At 34.7% G+C, this 17,855-nt stretch overlaps 2 protein-coding genes across 2 annotated transcripts; one reads left to right on the top strand and one right to left on the bottom strand.

Annotated features, from left to right (window-relative positions):
• Window positions 1-3,316: 3,316 nt before the first annotated feature.
• Window positions 3,317-12,504, bottom strand: LOC133324519 (ATP-dependent DNA helicase DDX11). The gene is made up of 3 exons (XM_061533355.1): window positions 10,599-12,504; window positions 4,104-4,301; window positions 3,317-4,027 (listed from the first exon to the last, which is right to left on the bottom strand). The coding sequence occupies exons 1-3, from the start codon at window positions 12,492-12,494 to the stop codon at window positions 3,317-3,319; spliced, it is 2,805 nt and encodes a 934-aa protein (XP_061389339.1). The 5' UTR covers window positions 12,495-12,504.
• A 1,026-nt stretch (window positions 12,505-13,530) lies between these two features.
• Window positions 13,531-17,092, top strand: LOC133324518 (protein Spindly). Its single transcript, XM_061533354.1, has 6 exons — window positions 13,531-14,081; window positions 14,145-14,310; window positions 14,441-14,656; window positions 15,500-15,641; window positions 16,088-16,186; window positions 16,252-17,092. Exons 1-6 carry the CDS (start codon window positions 13,551-13,553, stop codon window positions 17,090-17,092), a joined length of 1,995 nt encoding a protein of 664 aa, XP_061389338.1. The 5' UTR covers window positions 13,531-13,550.
• The last annotated feature ends 763 nt before the right edge of the window (window positions 17,093-17,855 follow it).

The following is a 17,855-nucleotide window of genomic DNA, read 5'->3' as shown; positions in this document are numbered from 1 at the left end:
TAATAAATTGTTCTGCGAGCCCATTATCTATGTCAGACTGGCCGCAACACCTTTCTTATTAGATAGATGGATGGACGGATGGATGGACAATGCGCATGAATGAAGGAATTTAAATAAATAAAAATTTGGTGTACAGTGGTCGAGGGAGGGTCAGTGAGTGAGATCAGAATAGAATTCAATGCCATGATTCCATTCAAATTTCGGTATTTTGGAAACGTTTTTCCAATAGTATCGGCTGTATTTTGGGTTCTCATATTGGTCAACTTTCTTAAGTGGGTCACTTATAAGGGTACCTCCCAAATTTTGATATTTTGGCCACATTTTTAAATCGAATTGACTGAAATTCTATATTTTGGATTCTCATTGGGTAGCAAATCTCCCTACCAAAAATAATTAGTATGGGTCCACTTTTTGGGATAGACCCCTCATAACCGAACCTCCAACATTTGGGTATTTTGGGTACGGTTTTCAAACGAATTGACTGTAATTTGATATTTCAGGTTCTCATTGTGTAGCAAATCACCCTACCAAAAATAATCACTATTGGTCCACATTTTGGGTTGGGCCCCATACAAGGGTACCTCCAAATTTTCGGTGTTTTGGGCACCTTTTCCAACCGAATTGGCTGTAATTTGGAATTATGGATTCTATATTGAGTAACAAATCATTGTACTAAAAATTAGTAATATTGATGCACTTTGTGGGATAGGTCCAATATAAGGGTATCTCACAAATTTCAGTATTTTGGGGAGCTTGGGCACGTTTATCGAATCGAATTGGTTGTAATTTGGTATTTAGAGGTCTCACGGTATTTTCTCTCTCTACTAAAAATAAGTAATTTCACTGAATTTTTAGGGTAGCCCCAATATAAATTTGCCCCAAATATTCGGAATTTTGACGATTTTAGGCACAATTTTTCAATCGAATTGCCTGCAATTTAGTATTTTGAATTCTCATTCTACAAACAATATTAATAATGGTACACTTTTTGGGGTAGGGCCCACATAACGGAACCTCACAAATTTCGCTATTTTGGGGATCTTGGGCACGTTTTTAAACCGAATTGGCTGAAAACTGGTATTTTGCGTTCTCATAGGGTAGTATCTCTCTCTACTAAAAATAATCAATATTCAATGAATTTTCAGGGTAGCGCCCATATAAAGATACTTCCAAATATTCGGAATTTTGAACATTTCGGGCACATTTTTCAAAGGAATTGTCTGTAATTTGATATTTTGGGTTATAAAAAACCGGACCATACTTTTCAAAATTTTTTTCAATGACTATTTATTCCCAAGGCGATTTTCTAAAGAAGTTTTTTTAATGACTATCAGAACCCTAGGCGTGGATTTTTTAAAGTATTTTTTCAATGACCCTCAGGCCTCTTGGCGTGGATTTTTTAAAGAATTTTTTTCAATGACTATCAGGCCTCTAGGCGTGGATTTTTTAAAGTATTTTTTCAATGACCCTCAGGCCTCTTGGCGTGGATTTTTTAAAGAATTTTTTTCAATGACTATCAGGCCCCTAGGCGTGGATTTTTTAAAGATTTTTTTTCAATAATTTGATACAGATTTTTTTGAGATTTCTTTTTTCAATAATTTGATACAGATTTTTTTGAGATTTCTTTTTTCAATAATTTGATACAGATTTTTTTCAGATTTTTTTTTTTCAATGACAAACTTTAAATATTTATTTTTTTTTTAATTTTGCGATACAGCCCAATGTACATGTATGTGTACTTATAAGCAAAAATTCAAATGTTCTTTTCTATTTATTGTTTATAAAAAAAATCATACTGACCGCTTTATTATTGAATCCACTATATCAAGTTATTTATTTATTTTGTTTTTCAATAATTTGATACAGATTTTTTCAGAATTTTTTTTTCAATGACGAACTTTAATGACTGTCTTTGATTTTTAAATATTTATTTTTTTTCCAATTTTGCGATACAGCTCAATGTACATGCATGCGTACTTATAAGCAAAATTTCAAATGTTCTTTTCTATTTATTGTTAATAAAAAATCATACTGACCGCTTTATTATTCAATCCACTGGCCGACCGACCAACACTTAGTATGTTTGTCTTAATGTGTTATCGACCAAAAAAGATTATTAGTAAACATGAGTAAATATAAAAAAAGTGAATTCCAATACCACTGACAACAAAAAGAGATACACAACAAAATGAGCAAACAAACGCACGTATAAAAATAGAGATTTATTTAAAAAAATTAAATTTTGCATTACGTGACGCCAAAATGGCTGCGAGATATATTAAACTAAAATATTTTTAATAAAAAAATGACAAAAAATGGATTTGAAAAAATATTAACAATATTGGGTTAAAATAAAAAAAAAAAACTTTTTAGCCCACTTTGGATGATCTACAGAAAAAAAACTAAAAACAAAAATATTTTAGATTGCACCTTTGCTGCTCCCAAATTCAGTATTTTGAAATATATTCTCATCTCTGTTGGACCTTAAGAAATATCCACGTTGGTCCAAATTTTTTTCAAGGTCTAACACAGGCTAGGATTTTTTAAAGAAAATGTTTTCACGGAGGCGTGGATTAAATTTTTTTTCATTGCGGCGTGGATTTAATAAGAAATTCATTACAGCGTGGATTTAAAAAAATATATATTTTTCATTAAGGCGTGGATTAAAAAAACATTTTTCAAAAAAAACAATGTTTTTCTGTTAGATCTCAGAAAATATCCACGTCTATGCTGGACCTTGAAAAATATCCTCATCTCTGTTCGATCTTAAAAATATCCACGTCTCGGGTGGATTTTGAAAAAATATCCACATCTATGATCGAACTTGAAAATTTCCTAATCTCTGTTCAACCTTAAAAATATCAAAGTTTCTGGTGGGTATTGAAAAAATATCCGCATCTATGTTCGACCTTAAAAAAATATCCATACGATGGGATAATTTGCTGTCAAAAAAAAACCCCATGAAACTTTTATAATACTTTAAGGTATTTTATTTGAAAAAGAAAATAAATAAAAAAATATATTTTAAAACTAGAAAATGTAAAATAATCAACTTAAATACTAAATATTCGAAAATACACCGACAATAATACACAAAAATGCAATAATACTCAATATAAATGCACATACATACGTAGGAAACAAATTAATAAAAACTTCGTATACGAAAAATTCGACAAAAATTATAGATATAGAAAATACAATGATGTAAAAATAAATAAAAATTTGAAAATATACAAAATATTTCCTCTAACATTTAGATATGCATGAGAAAAAAATATAAATCCATTTATATCCAAAACATATAGAAAATCGATTACACATCTTCCTCCGCCTGCTCGCCTTTCAATTTCTTTTGTTTGAAAAATTTCACAGTTCCAGCCTGAACTTTACCATATGTGGTGGCCACTTGTAAATGCCGTGATATCCATTGCGGCAGCTTACGTTGTATATTCTCACGAGCATATCTTTCGTCCAGCAAATAGACACAGGCATAATCACGAATATGACGTACCGAACGACCAATACATTGATTAACAGCTTTCATACATAAATTCTCATAGTATTCGGCACCGGATCCGGCACCCAATGTTTTATCCAAATGCGACATACGTTCTTGTATCTCTGGGGAATTACAATATGGATAGGGTAGACCGACAACGATAACACCACGGCCCAAATTATCGGCAAAATTGAGACCCTCACTAAGTTTACCACCCACAACACTTAGCAATAAGGCACCACCACCACCCTGTTGATTTTTAATGACACGACTATATTCCGACAAAATTTGTTCAATATTTTGTTCAACAGCGGAACCACCAACACCAGAACCACCTCCTGAGCTCTGATTATCACTGCGTGGTTCACGAAAAATCCTTTTTTTATTTGAGATCCTCTGTAGAATACCAGTTTTTTGTAATTGCTCATAGACACTATTCAGATAATCATATGACGGTACGAAACACACAACGCCAGCGGGTATGACATTACACAGATTTTCCAAAACACTACAAAGTTCGTTAAGCTAAAAAAAACGGGAAATGGGAGGGGATAGGGTTATTCACATTCGCATTGGAGGAAAAAAATTGAATTTCAGTTACCATAACCGTTGATGATCTCTGTTGAAAATTAAAACACAAATTACGACCACTTGGTCCCTTGGTAACAACAAATGGCAAGACGGCATCATCAGGCACCACATGATCGTAGAAATGTTGTTTTATACGCTCAGGACAGGAGCTAAATAATTGTTCCGTCAATTCGTTAGTTGGCTGCATTGTTCCACCGGCAACAATAATCTAAAAAGGGAAAGGAAATTGGGGGAGGTAGGGAGTTAGGGATTTACTGCAACGCTTATAATAATAAAAAAATTCAAGGACCTCAAGTGGACTTTGAAAACAATTTAAAAAAATCCAAGCCTCTAAGTAACTGAAAAAAATCCACGCCTAGGAAAAATATATATTTTTTTGAAAAATCCACGCCTACAAAAACAAAAATTTTTGTAAAAAATGCAAGCCTAGAATTTTTTTTAAATTGACGCCTAGGAAAAATATATATTTTTTTAAATCAACTCCTAGGAAAAATATATTTTAAAAATCCACGCCCAGAAAGAAATGTTTAAATCCAAGCCAAGAAAAAATATTTTTGAAAAATTCACGGTTAGAAAAAATATTTTTGAAAAATTCACGGTTAGAAAATATATTTTTTTTTAAATCGACTCCTAGGAAAAATATTTTTTTTTAAATCGACTCCTAAAAAAATATATATTTTTTAAATCGACTCCTAAGAAAAATATTTTTGAAAAATCCAAGCCAAGAAAAAATATTTTTGAAAAATCCAAGCCAAGCCACTCGAAAAAATATTTTTGAAAAAATTCACGGCTAGAAAAAATATTTTTTAAAAAATCCACTGCTAGAAAAAGTATTTTTTAAAAAATCCACGTCTTGAATTTAAAATAATATTTTTTAAAAAATCCACGCCTTGAAAAAATATTTTTTTATATATTTATATATTTTTAAAAAATCCTTAGAAAAAACTTTAGAAAATCCAACCCTCTTAATAAAATTTAAAAAATCCAAGCCTCTTAAAAAAAATTAAAAAATCCAAGCCTCTTAAAAAAAATTTAAAAAAATCCAAGCCTCATTGAAAACAACATTGATTAAAAAATCCACGGCTCCTTAAAAAAATTAGTTGGACTTTGAAAAATATTTTTTTTAATCCACGCCACTGTTGATCCTTGAAAAATTTGTTTTTTTTTAAATCCACTCCTCTGTTGGTCCTTGAAAAAATATTATTTCAGTAGTGTTGGCGGTTTATTTGGGATACCATTTGTATTTTGTTTTTGCAAAATAGTCAGGCTGAATCCCAGTTTGTTGTTTTTTTTTAAAAAAAAAAAAAAAAAACAACTATTTATTAGTGGGGAATGTATGGCATTGTTTGCCGAGGGGTAAGGCAGGGAAGACTATAGTTTCGGATCACGCCACTGATCCTCATCAGTTCCCTTAGTTTTTTGTTGGGATATTCTCCCCAGAAGCTATTGCTTCTATACAAAAAACCTTTCATACTCAAATGTCTCTTGTAACAAAGCGAAGTACTTAGCTGACCTCACTTCGAGGTTAACAAGGCATTTACAAACAATACCACCTGTTGTGTTTTTTTTTTTTCTGGAGAATTTCCTCACTTCGAGGTTAACAAGGCATTTACAAACAATACCACCTGTTGTGTTTTTTTTTTTTTTTAAAACAACAAACTGGGATTCAGCCTGACTATTTTGCAAAAACAAAATACAAATGGTATCCCAAATAAACCGCCAACACTACTGAAGTTGTAGACGCAGGCACGGTTAAACTGTTTGGTTTGTTGCTGTACACTAGCAACACCAACAAAGTCGTGTGCATTTGTCGCGATGTGACAACACACAACAGTGGGAAAGGTGTGGTATTGTTTGTAAATGCCTTGTTAACCTCGAAGTGAGGCTCCAGCGAAATTCTCATGCAGTTTATGTCGTTGGTCAGCTAAGTACTTCGCTTTGTTACAAGAGACATTTGGGTATGAAAGGTTTTTTGTATAGAAGCAATAGCTTCTGGGGAGAATTCAATTCAATTTTATTTAACTTGTAATTCAAAGCCTTCAGGCCCATTAAAGATAAATTACAAAATGCATATGATATGCTTAACCTAATAAAGGATAAACTACCCCAAAAAAATAACAATAAAAATTCAAAAAATTAAAACATAAATTCATACAATCGTAAATACCATAATAAAAACTACTCCTACACAATCTAACATAATTAAATTAAGTTAGAGAAAAATATATAATAAATGCAAAACAACATTAAAACTAACAATATAAAGATATTAACAATATATAAATATATATATATATATATATATATATTACATAATAACAGAATAAATAAAAAAAAAATATTAAGTGCACTTCCAGAAACTTTCACAAATTAAAATAATAGGCACAAAGCTCAAGAACAAACAAGTGAAACCACCAAAATATAAATCTATTATTTTCCAAAGGTCAACTCCAACAGGAATTGATACAAAAAAGCATCAATTAATATCACCAGAAAATATCTGATACAACAATTTTGAAAAAATATTTACAGAGACGCTAAAATTTCTCAAATAAATAGGAAACAGGTTAAATATTCTGGCTGTTCTAACCACAAAAGAATTTGTCATAAGAAGAGAAGCATTAGGAACAGACAATTGATTAAGTCGCGTAGAGTGCAAAAAACGAAACGATTGAAATAGGAACATAGGCGATTGAGCTTTCATCATTTTGAAAAAGAACAACATTAAACGTATTTTAATAAAGTCATGAAATAAAACCCCAAGGAATCTCATAACATACGGCGTTACATGCGCACGATTATTCAAATTATAAACATAACGAACAGTCCTGTTTACCGCCAACTGAACAAAATGTAAAATAAAATGCGAAGTACCGGAATAAATCTCCAAGCCATATAAAATCATTGGCATTATTAACGCCCGAGCCAACCTCAACCTCACTTCTAGGGGAAGAATCAAATCGGAGTTATAAAGACACCTCAAAGAAAAATTTATTTTTGCCACCAATAAACAAACGTGTTTTTCAAACGAAAGGCGGTCATCTAAAACAACGCCAAGGCAATCCAGCTGATTCACGAACTGAATGCTTGTACCATCATACGAGACACTAATATTAAAATTTCTATTGCGGGAAAAACAAATTGCCTTTGTTTTTAAGGGGTTTATCCTAAGATTATTATTTACCATCCAAGATAACAAAATACCCATTGCCAGATCTATTTTCGACTGGGCAACCAGAGAAGATCGAACATCGCCTCTAAACAACAACTGGATGTCATCAGCATAAGCAAACTGCATACACCAGGTACCCAGTTGAGGGAAAAGATCATTTATAAAAATTATAAAGAGGAGCGGCCCCAAAACCGAACCCTGGGGTACACCACTTGAAACAGGCAACACGCTGCTATACCTATTGCCAACACAAACAAGTTGTTTTCTATTTGACAGATAGGAGTGAAGCAAGGAACATGCAGTACCAGAAAATTTGTAAAAAGCACAAAGTTTGTTCAACAACAAATTGTGATCAACTCTGTCAAATGCTTTTTCAAGGTCCAACGAAAGTAATACAGCGAATTTGCTACAATTGCAGTTACTACGAATAGCATCCGTCAAGCCTAATAACAAAGACGACGTGTTCCTACCTTTACGAAACCCACACTGTGCATCATCCAAAAACATATTAGTCTCAAAATGTGACTGAATTTGAGCTCTTATAATATGTTCAACAACTTTCGATAGGATTGGAAGCATTGAAATAGGTCGGAAATCACTTGAACCCTTTTTCCTTATGGGAATTATCCTAGATATTTTCCACTCATCAGGAAAGACCGAAGTTGACAAAATAGTGTTAACAATATGCAAAAAATCACGAGAAAGAAGCGGGAAAACTTTTCTAAGGAATTTCAAAGAAAAACCATCCAATCCAGAAGCATTTGACTTGATCATGAAAAAAGCTTTTTCTAATTCCCCTAAATCAATACAGCGAAACGAGAAACCTCGATCAATATTCAGGAATTGAGTATCAATGTGAGACAAAGGCAGTTGATTACGAACGAACGTTTGATTCCATTCATCGACATCTAGATCACAATCATAGGAATCAGTATCCAACAACCCTCTAGATTTGACAACATCCCAGAAATCTCTAGAAGAAGAAATATTAGTAAACAAATTTGCATGAGCCTCTTTTCTAACCTTCCGAATCATACCTTTAGCCCTATTCCTCGCCCTACAAAAATATCCCAACAAAAAAAAAAACTAAGGGAACTGATGAGGATCAGTGGCGTGATCCGAAACTATAGTCTTCCCTGCCTTACCCCTCGGCAAACAATGCCATACATTCCCCACTAATAAATAGTTGTTGTTTTTTTTTTTTTAACAACAAACTGGGATTCAGCCTGACTATTTTGCAAAAACAAATACACCGTACGCTTCACCTCCTTTACCACTTGGGCCAATTGGGTATGGGTACGACTGCAAAAGAATATTTGTACATCACGATATTTCATGGGTTTTTCCAATTCTCCATCCTCGTCGTCATCATCATCACTATTATTGGCCTCTTCGAGTACGACATTTTGCTGATCCAAAATATCTTCCTTTGCCACACCATCAACTGCTGATGAGGAGGAGGAGGTCTTCTTCAGGCCTGGGATTCAGCCTGACTATTTTGCAAAAACAAAATACAAATGGTATCCCAAATAAACCGCCAACACTACTGAAGTTGTAGACGCAGGCACGGTTAAACTGTTTGGTTTGTTGCTGTACACTAGCAACACCAACAAAGTCGTGTGCATTTGTCGCGATGTGACAACACACAACAGTGGGAAAGGTGTGGTATTGTTTGTAAATGCCTTGTTAACCTCGAAGTGAGGCTCCAGCGAAATTCTCATGCAGTTTATGTCGTTGGTCAGCTAAGTACTTCGCTTTGTTACAAGAGACATTTGGGTATGAAAGGTTTTTTGTATAGAAGCAATAGCTTCTGGGGAGAATATCCCAACAAAAAAAAACTAAGGGAACTGATGAGGATCAGTGGCGTGATCCGAAACTATAGTCTTCCCTGCCTTACCCCTCGGCAAACAATGCCATACATTCCCCACTAATAAATAGTTGTTTTTTTTTTTAACAACAAACTGGGATTCAGCCTGACTATTTTGCAAAAACAAATACACCGTACGCTTCACCTCCTTTACCACTTGGGCCAATTGGGTATGGGTACGACTGCAAAAGAATATTTGTACATCACGATATTTCATGGGTTTTTCCAATTCTCCATCCTCGTCGTCATCATCATCACTATTATTGGCCTCTTCGAGTACGACATTTTGCTGATCCAAAATATCTTCCTTTGCCACACCATCAACTGCTGATGAGGAGGAGGAGGTCTTCTTCAGGCCTGGGATTCAGCCTGACTATTTTGCAAAAACAAAATACAAATGGTATCCCAAATAAACCGCCAACACTACTGAAGTTGTAGACGCAGGCACGGTTAAACTGTTTGGTTTGTTGCTGTACACTAGCAACACCAACAAAGTCGTGTGCATTTGTCGCGATGTGACAACACACAACAGTGGGAAAGGTGTGGTATTGTTTGTAAATGCCTTGTTAACCTCGAAGTGAGGCTCCAGCGAAATTCTCATGCAGTTTATGTCGTTGGTCAGCTAAGTACTTCGCTTTGTTACAAGAGACATTTGGGTATGAAAGGTTTTTTGTATAGAAGCAATAGCTTCTGGGGAGAATATCCCAACAAAAAAAAAACTAAGGGAACTGATGAGGATCAGTGGCGTGATCCGAAACTATAGTCTTCCCTGCCTTACCCCTCGGCAAACAATGCCATACATTCCCCACTAATAAATAGTTGTTTTTTTTTTTTTTTTTTAAACAACAAACTGGGATTCAGCCTGACTATTTTGCAAAAACAAATATTATTTCCTCAAAAAATATTCTTTAAAAAATCCTAGCCTCCTTGAAAAACTATTAAAAAAAATCCTCGCCCCTGTTGAACCTTGAAAAAATATTCATTCCTCTAGGAATATTCTTTAAAAAATCCTAGCCTCCTTGAAAAACTATTAAAAAAATCCTCGCCCCTGTTGAACCTTGAAAAAATATTCATTCCTCTAGGAATATTCTTTAAAAAATCCACGCCTCTGTTGGACCAACATTATCCTGCAATAATACAAAATATTTAAAATCAGTTTTGTAATTAATGCCCTTCGAAATGTTTTTTCCAACATCACTACCTCTAGGGACTCCATCGATCATGCATTCCTCCCAAATATATTCATCGCATTATTTATTACACGAGTTGGATATCAGATTTTGGATTCATGTTTGAGATGTCAAGAACATTTAAACCCGATATTATAGAAAATTTAGCAGAATTTATAGATAACGATAATAGATTTATATCGGAACTTGATTTTAGCCTTTTTCAATTGTTTCAGAATCATTACTACTACTATTCAAAAAGTCTAACTAAATAAATAGAAAATTTCCAGCACTTACCGATCTTGCCTCTTTAACGATATCTTGAAAATGTGATTCGGGACGTAGTAGAATATATTTCAAACTAGGTTGCATGTCATACTTTCCCGCTGGGGCCGTTTCATCACTACTCACATTGACAAGTATACGACCATCATCAGCTTTTTCACAGAGAGCTTCAAGAAATGCCAATAGGGGTCTTAAAGAAGATGTTAATATGGCGGGTGTTTGTTTTTTCTCCTCTGACGGATTTTGTGAAACTTTCACATCTCCCCCGACATCTTGCTTTTTCGTTTTATTTGATGATTTCATGAGTTTCTCCTCATGATTATGTTGCAAACGCTTGAGAAGACCAACGGCAGCAGCTTTTCCTCCACCTGCTGCTGTTGCTGCGTGAGGAGCAGGAGGTTGATTTTCACTTGGTTTTGGTTCCATTGTTAGGGTCTTAGCAAAACCCTGTAATTTCTGGGCAAATCGTGTACGCTCACAGAATTTGAGTAATTCGAAAAGATCGATATTGAAGAAATCACCTTCGGACATCAGTTCATAGGTGCAGAGCATACGAAATTTATTTGATTTTTCACTGGCCTCGGTGAGAGTGGCAGCGGGTGCTGTTAGTAATTTGACCAGCCTTTTGATGACAAATATTAATCGGTTTATGGATAGCAGATTTGCCGAATTAAAACGCGAAGCATATTTCATTTTATATGCGACAATTTGATGCTGCACCGATTGTAGTTGGGCCAACGAAATCTCACAACTGTATATATCCGATATACAATCCAATAAGTTGTGGGCCTCATCAATGATGACAATCGATCCGCGCAAATCAATGCCAGCCAGCTCACGACTACGTTTGTGCAACAGCAGCTGATAGGGTAACATAACCAGTTGTCCCATTTGTATTGCCATTCGGGCTGCATAATATGGACATGCCTTCAACTCTTCGCCTTCGCTCACCAAATCTTCAATATCAAGAATTTCTGCCAGAGATAATTCACTCAGCTCCTGAACAAGAGCTTGTGATTTATGTGAACACTTGCCCATCGATTTCATATTGATGCGGGACTTCTTTTTGGCACAGCCATCGCCATCGCACGAGGTTACTTTGCTGTTCGTGTTCTTGGCCATATCCAAACAGAGTTCATTAATTAGGGCGGTATTTGTGATTTTACGTAAATCTTTGTGTATACACAATTGTTGGCGTGACGCCATTGAGACACAACGTACACGTTCTCCATACACCGTACGCTTCACCTCCTTTACCACTTGGGCCAATTGGGTATGGGTACGACTGCAAAAGAATATTTGTACATCACGATATTTCATGGGTTTTTCCAAGTCTTCATCCTCGTCATCATCATCAGCATCACTATTATTAGCCTCTTCGAGTATGACATTTTGCTGATCCAAAATATCTTCCTTTGCCACACCATCAACTGCTGATAGGGAGGAGGAGGTTTTCTTTGTTTTCTGCCCACTTGCCCTCTTTTGTTGTTTGAGAATTTTGCGTTTTTCCTTAATCACTTTCAATCGATCTTCATATTCATCCAGCAGCTTTTTAATACCCTTCAATTCCAGCAGTTCTTGTTTTTGTTCCGATGTCTTGGAATGCATCGATATCCAATCGCTGGCCACATTTTGTTCTTTTTCCAATTTTTCTACATCTTTGGTGATCTTCTCTAAACGCTGCAAAAGTTCCTTTCTTATTAAGGCCTCATGATCTTCCAACCACTTGAGGGCAGCACATGTCAGTGTTAACGATTTTCCCGTTCCTGTTGGACTTTCAAATATACCAATCTCTTTATTTTCCAGCACCTTATAGAGTTCGGTCATCAATTGTTGTTGTATTTCATAGGGAGGAAATGGAAAATTAAAATCGCTTGGTGTGGGCAAATGCTGTTGTGGTTCATACATTGTGTCTGATGATCATATTGGAAACTCTGGAGAGGTGGAGATTTTAATTGTTGGAGTTTCTTTCCAAGAAAATTCACTTGTTGATCTCCCGCATAGTTAATTCACAAAGAAACAAGAACAAAACGTAAACAATGGCAAAGCGCGCGCAATCGCTGTCAACTAATACGAGGTCGTTTGACAATTTTTAACGCCGTTATGGAATTGATAATTAACGGCTGTGTAGATATGGTGTATGTATTTGATATGTCATAGCAGGAATAATTAATATTTGCTACAAAACGAAGGAAATCGGTGTAAATATTCCGTGGAGAACTTATTGGTTCAGGTTTTGGTGCAGATAAAGGTGCTGCACACTTTCAGGCAGCATTTTTATAGCTTTAATTAAAAAGCTACTGGTTCAATTTTTGTATTTTGTATTTCAAAAATTTTGTTCGAGGAGGCTGTAGCGGAACCAACAGCCTACTACTGTGAAGGCATTAGTTGCTCTTTGAAGGAGCCCTTCGGTCGGCTATCGTCTATGGGACGGACCAGGGGGATCGTCAGTTTGGTAGGGTAGTTGGAAGACCCCTTATTTTTCAACGCCGTTACAATCACACACCTACCATCTCTCAGTATGCCTATAAAAGAGAGAAAGTGGTCACAACATCTTTTTTCCACAATTTACAATGATTTGATCGATTTTAAGTATTTTCTATGTCCAATTCGGGGCGAAGGATTTGGAAATTTCAGCGGATTTACATTTTTTATATAAAAAACCCTTATTATGTGTAATCGCATAGTTGGAAGCCCCCTTATGTTTGAACGCCGTTACAAATGTCACAGACCTACCATTTCTGTGTATGCCTTTGAAAGACCGAGAGAGAGAGTACTCGGTACTTGCCTTTGTGACGATACTGTGTGTGTGTATGTGATGTTGGTACATTATATATTTGAAAGTGTTTGTGTGTAGCGGCGGCAAAGTTTTATTAAAATCTAAATTAAAAAAAAATCGAAATTAAATTTATAAATATTCCCCAAAAATACGAAACGGAAAAACACAACTAAACTGGCAGCATCATGGTTGATTATCCCGATATTATTAACTTTACACGAGATGAACTGTTGGAGGAATTTTGTAAACTCTTCGATCGCTATCAAGATCTAAAGGAATCGAACGAAGCCGATACACAAAAAATACACGAACTCAAGCGATCATTAGATACAGCGGTTGCAGCCCAAGCCTACCTGTCACAAGAGCTGGAACAATACACGAGCAGTGAAAATTGTCAAGATGATGCGAATGAATTGCAAAAGACCCTATCGGAATTGGCGGAGTTGCGAAAGCGTTATAGCAAATTGGAGCTGTCCTATAATACACTGCAACAGGATCATAATGCATTGCTCGAGGAAAATGCAATGCTAACCAAGACCGTGGAAGAGTTGAATAAACGTAAAGAAAGCGAACCTGCGGTTGTGGAGAGTAAATCCTCCGAGGAAGATTTGCAGCGTATCCAAATGTTGGAAACGGAAAATATGGATTTGCTCGAGAAAATGGAAGATTTTCAAGAGCAAACTGTACGATATACGCTAACGATTGCCGAGTATGAGGTAGATTTGGAAATAACTACATAGTTCAAAATTTTTGTTTTATAAATTTCATTTTCTTTTTAGAAAAATATTGAAATTTTACGTGATCAAATCAATTGCCTGGAGGAAAATCTACAATCGAAAAAGGCCGACCTTGATGAAAAGGTTCAAATCCTGGAAAGTACTCAAGAACAATTGGCCGAAGCCAATGCCCAAATTGCAATGTTATCGGCTGCTCCGGAAAATAATGGTAAGGTTTCATAACCAATATTATTTTCAATCTTCCAAATATCAATTTTTTTTTTTTAAAAAAGTGGCAGTTTAAAACTGTTCAAAAATTTCTTATTCAATATTTTGTATTTCCTCTTCTTTTTTTGCAGATCGCAAAGGAAATTCCTTATTTGCCGAAGTGGATGATCAACGCCAGGTCATGAAACAATTACTGAATTCCCAAAAGAAAAGCTACATGCAAATGAAAAAGATTTACAATGAGAGTGAACACGAGATTCGCCGTTTGAAACGTGAAAATATTGCCATGCACACAGAGCTGGAGGCATGCAGTGCAATATTCTGCAATGCTGATAAAGTGTATCAAGGTATGATGGGATGCCTTTTTAATATATATAATTTTTTTTTGAGTTCAAAATCTATTGAAGGTCCTTTAGACGTCTTGAAAATTTTTTTTAAAAAATCCAAGCTTGAAAAAAATCCACGTTTTAAAAAAATTCTTTAAAAAATCCAAGCTTGAAAAAAATCCACGTTTTAAAAAAATTCTTTAAAAAATCCAAGCTTGAAAAAAATCCACGTTTTAAAAAAATTCTTTAAAAAATCCAAGCTTGAAAAAAATCCACGTCTTGAAAAAATTCTTTAAAAAATCTACGCCTCGGAATCAGATAATCGTTGAAAAAATTCTTTAAAAAATCTACGCCTCGGAATCAGATAATCGTTGAAAAAATTCTTTAAAAAATCTACGCCTCGGAATCAGATAATCGTTGAAAAAATTCTTTAAAAAATCTACGCCTCGGAATCAGATAATCGTTGAAAAAATTCTTTAAAAAATCTACGCCTCGGAATAATATAATCGTTGAAAAAATTCTTTAAAAAATCTACGCCTCGGAATCAGATAATCGTTGAAAAAATTCTTTAAAAAATCTACGCCTCGGAATCAGATAATCGTTGAAAAAATACCTTTAAAAATCCACGCCTCGGAATCAGATAATCGTTGAAAAAATCCCTTTAAAAAATCCACGCCTCTGAATCAGATAATCGTTGAAAAAATACCTTTAAAAAATCCACGCCTCGGAATCAGATAATCGTTGAAAAAATACCTTTAAAAACCCCACGCCTCGGAATCAGATAATTTTTGAAAACTTCATCTAAATAATCCATGTCTCTGTATGGATGGATTTAATAACTAAATTTCCTTTTTTTCTTTTCAGAAAAACTCAATGAACGCGTACGCAGCCTGCTTAGCCAAAATGAAGAGCTTGAACGTAAATTGAAATGGAATCAAGAGCGTCTGAATGATTTGGCCAAGGAAAAGGGTGTTCTCTGGCTTGATTCAATGCTCAGTTATTGCAAGTATGAGTTAACCAAACGCGTTGCCACGTGTATAGATTATATAGGGAATTTTATGAAGTCTTGGTGTTTTACCAAGCCACGCTTTTTACTCTAAACAGAAACACTTTCAAATCAAACCCCAGCCCCCCACTCCATATGCATCTCAAACCAAAGCATGTTATTTTTAACTCGAAACAATGATAAGACACGATTACTAAAAACATATATCGGAGTACATTTAAAAATGTATTTCATTTTAATAGAAATTAAGTAGTTTTTAAGACATTTTTTCAAAAAATTGCTTCCTTGGTTGTTTATAAAACGTAGTTATCTATCTGTCTGCCCCCCTATTAGTATGGAATGTCCTGTACATATATCTTATTAGCATCGTAAGACAAACATAAGAATTAAGAATGAAGCTGATTTTTTCGTCGATAACAATTATCCTCCCTCCATCTTTGTAACAGAAAGGAGACGGAAGATTTCAAACGGCAGCTACATAGTGTACGGCTACAAAAGGCGAATTTGGAGGAGCAGCAACGAAATTCTCAACAAGATTTGGCTAGGTATAAAATTGCAATATTTTCGTTTTTTAAATTTAGAAATTTATTTTTCTTTATTTTATTTTTAGATGGAGATTTGAGGCCTTGAAATCACGTTGTTTACTATTGGATCGTGAACATCTATTGACGGAGCATAAAATTGATTTTAAACCCGTGCATGCATTTGATTTTCACATCACCGAAAAGGAACAAAGCGATGCAAGGCCACGTATTGTTAGTAGCCGTAGAAGTGCAACATTTGAGAATCTCAATCGTAAATCAATGACACCACAAAAAAAGGAGGCCACAATCAAAGATGAGAATGATAATTCCTTGGAACCACCAACACAGACGCCTACATCTATTAAAAAGGGAATTAAAGAAGAAGAGATTTCGGAAGTTAAAGAAGAGATTGATGAAAAACCAATAATCGTTGATAATAAATTATTAGAAGATAAGGAAAATGTGAAACCAACCTCGATGTCCGAAAATGCCTTGCAACCTTCCGCAAAATCATCCGTCTCTCCCACTAAAAAAAGTCCTTTGGGAAAATCTACATCATCATCTTCGTCGACGTCATGTTTAGTTACGGAAATCACAAGTACCCCACCGGCCCGTTCCATACTCACCAAACAACGTGATTTATTCTCCAAAGAACCATCGAAAATTGTTAAATTCTCCTCCAAAGAAGATTTGGTGCATAGTTTTACTCCCCAAACACCATCACCAAATGAATTGCTCACAGCCGGATTAACTCCAGTAGCCGCTGCCAAGACAGATGATAATAAATCTTCGTCATCATCGACATCATTTGCCACAACTCCAGCTGTCAAAAAGAACACCACCAGCAAAGCTGTTGTCAATCAAACTCGTGCAAAATCAAATATTGTCGTACGTCATGTTTTTGTAGGTTCTAAGCATGACAAATGAGAATATTTTTAGTAACTATTTTTTATTATTATTATTATTATTTTATGTTTTATCTTTTTAATAACGTATAATATTTTATTGGAAAATGTAACACTAACTACTATTGTCTATTTAATTTATGTGTAAACAATGCCCATTGTCCTGTCTTTTATTTACAATTCTTGCCAATTAAAAAAAACATTTTACGAAAATTAATTGCAAATTCTTTGACAAAAATTCCTTTTAAAAAATTTAAAATGTGTTTAAAAATCTCCGCCTAAGGTTTAGGTAATCGTTGACAAAAATTCCTTTAAAAATCCACTCCTAAAGACCTCATAATCATTGACAAAAATTCCTTTTAAGGTTTAAATAATCGTTGACAAAAATTCCTTTCAAAATTCACCCCTAAAGACCTCATAATCATTGACAAAAATTCCTTTAAAAATCCACACCTAAAGACATCATAATCATTGACAAAAATTCCTTTAAAAATCCAGACCTAAAGACCTCATAATCATTGACAAAAATTCCTTTAAAAATCCACACCTAAAGACCTCATAATGACAAAAATTTCTTTAAAAATCCACACCTAAAGACCTCATAATCATTGACAAAAATTCCTTTAAAAATCCACACCTAAAGACCTCATAATCATTGACAAAAATCCACGCCTATGGGTCTGAAAATGGTTGACAAAAATTCCTTTAAAAAATCAACGCCTAAGGGTCTGAAAATGGTTGACAAAAATTCCTTTAAAAAATCAACGCCTAAGGGTCTGAAAATC

Source organism: Musca vetustissima, unplaced genomic scaffold, assembly GCF_032173495.1.
Source record: "Musca vetustissima isolate MV318-11 ecotype Yass unplaced genomic scaffold, APGP_CSIRO_Mvet_v1 utg20277, whole genome shotgun sequence".
NCBI classification, from domain to species: Eukaryota; Metazoa; Arthropoda; class Insecta; order Diptera; family Muscidae; genus Musca; species Musca vetustissima.
This window is presented reverse-complemented; position numbering and strand designations above follow the sequence as displayed.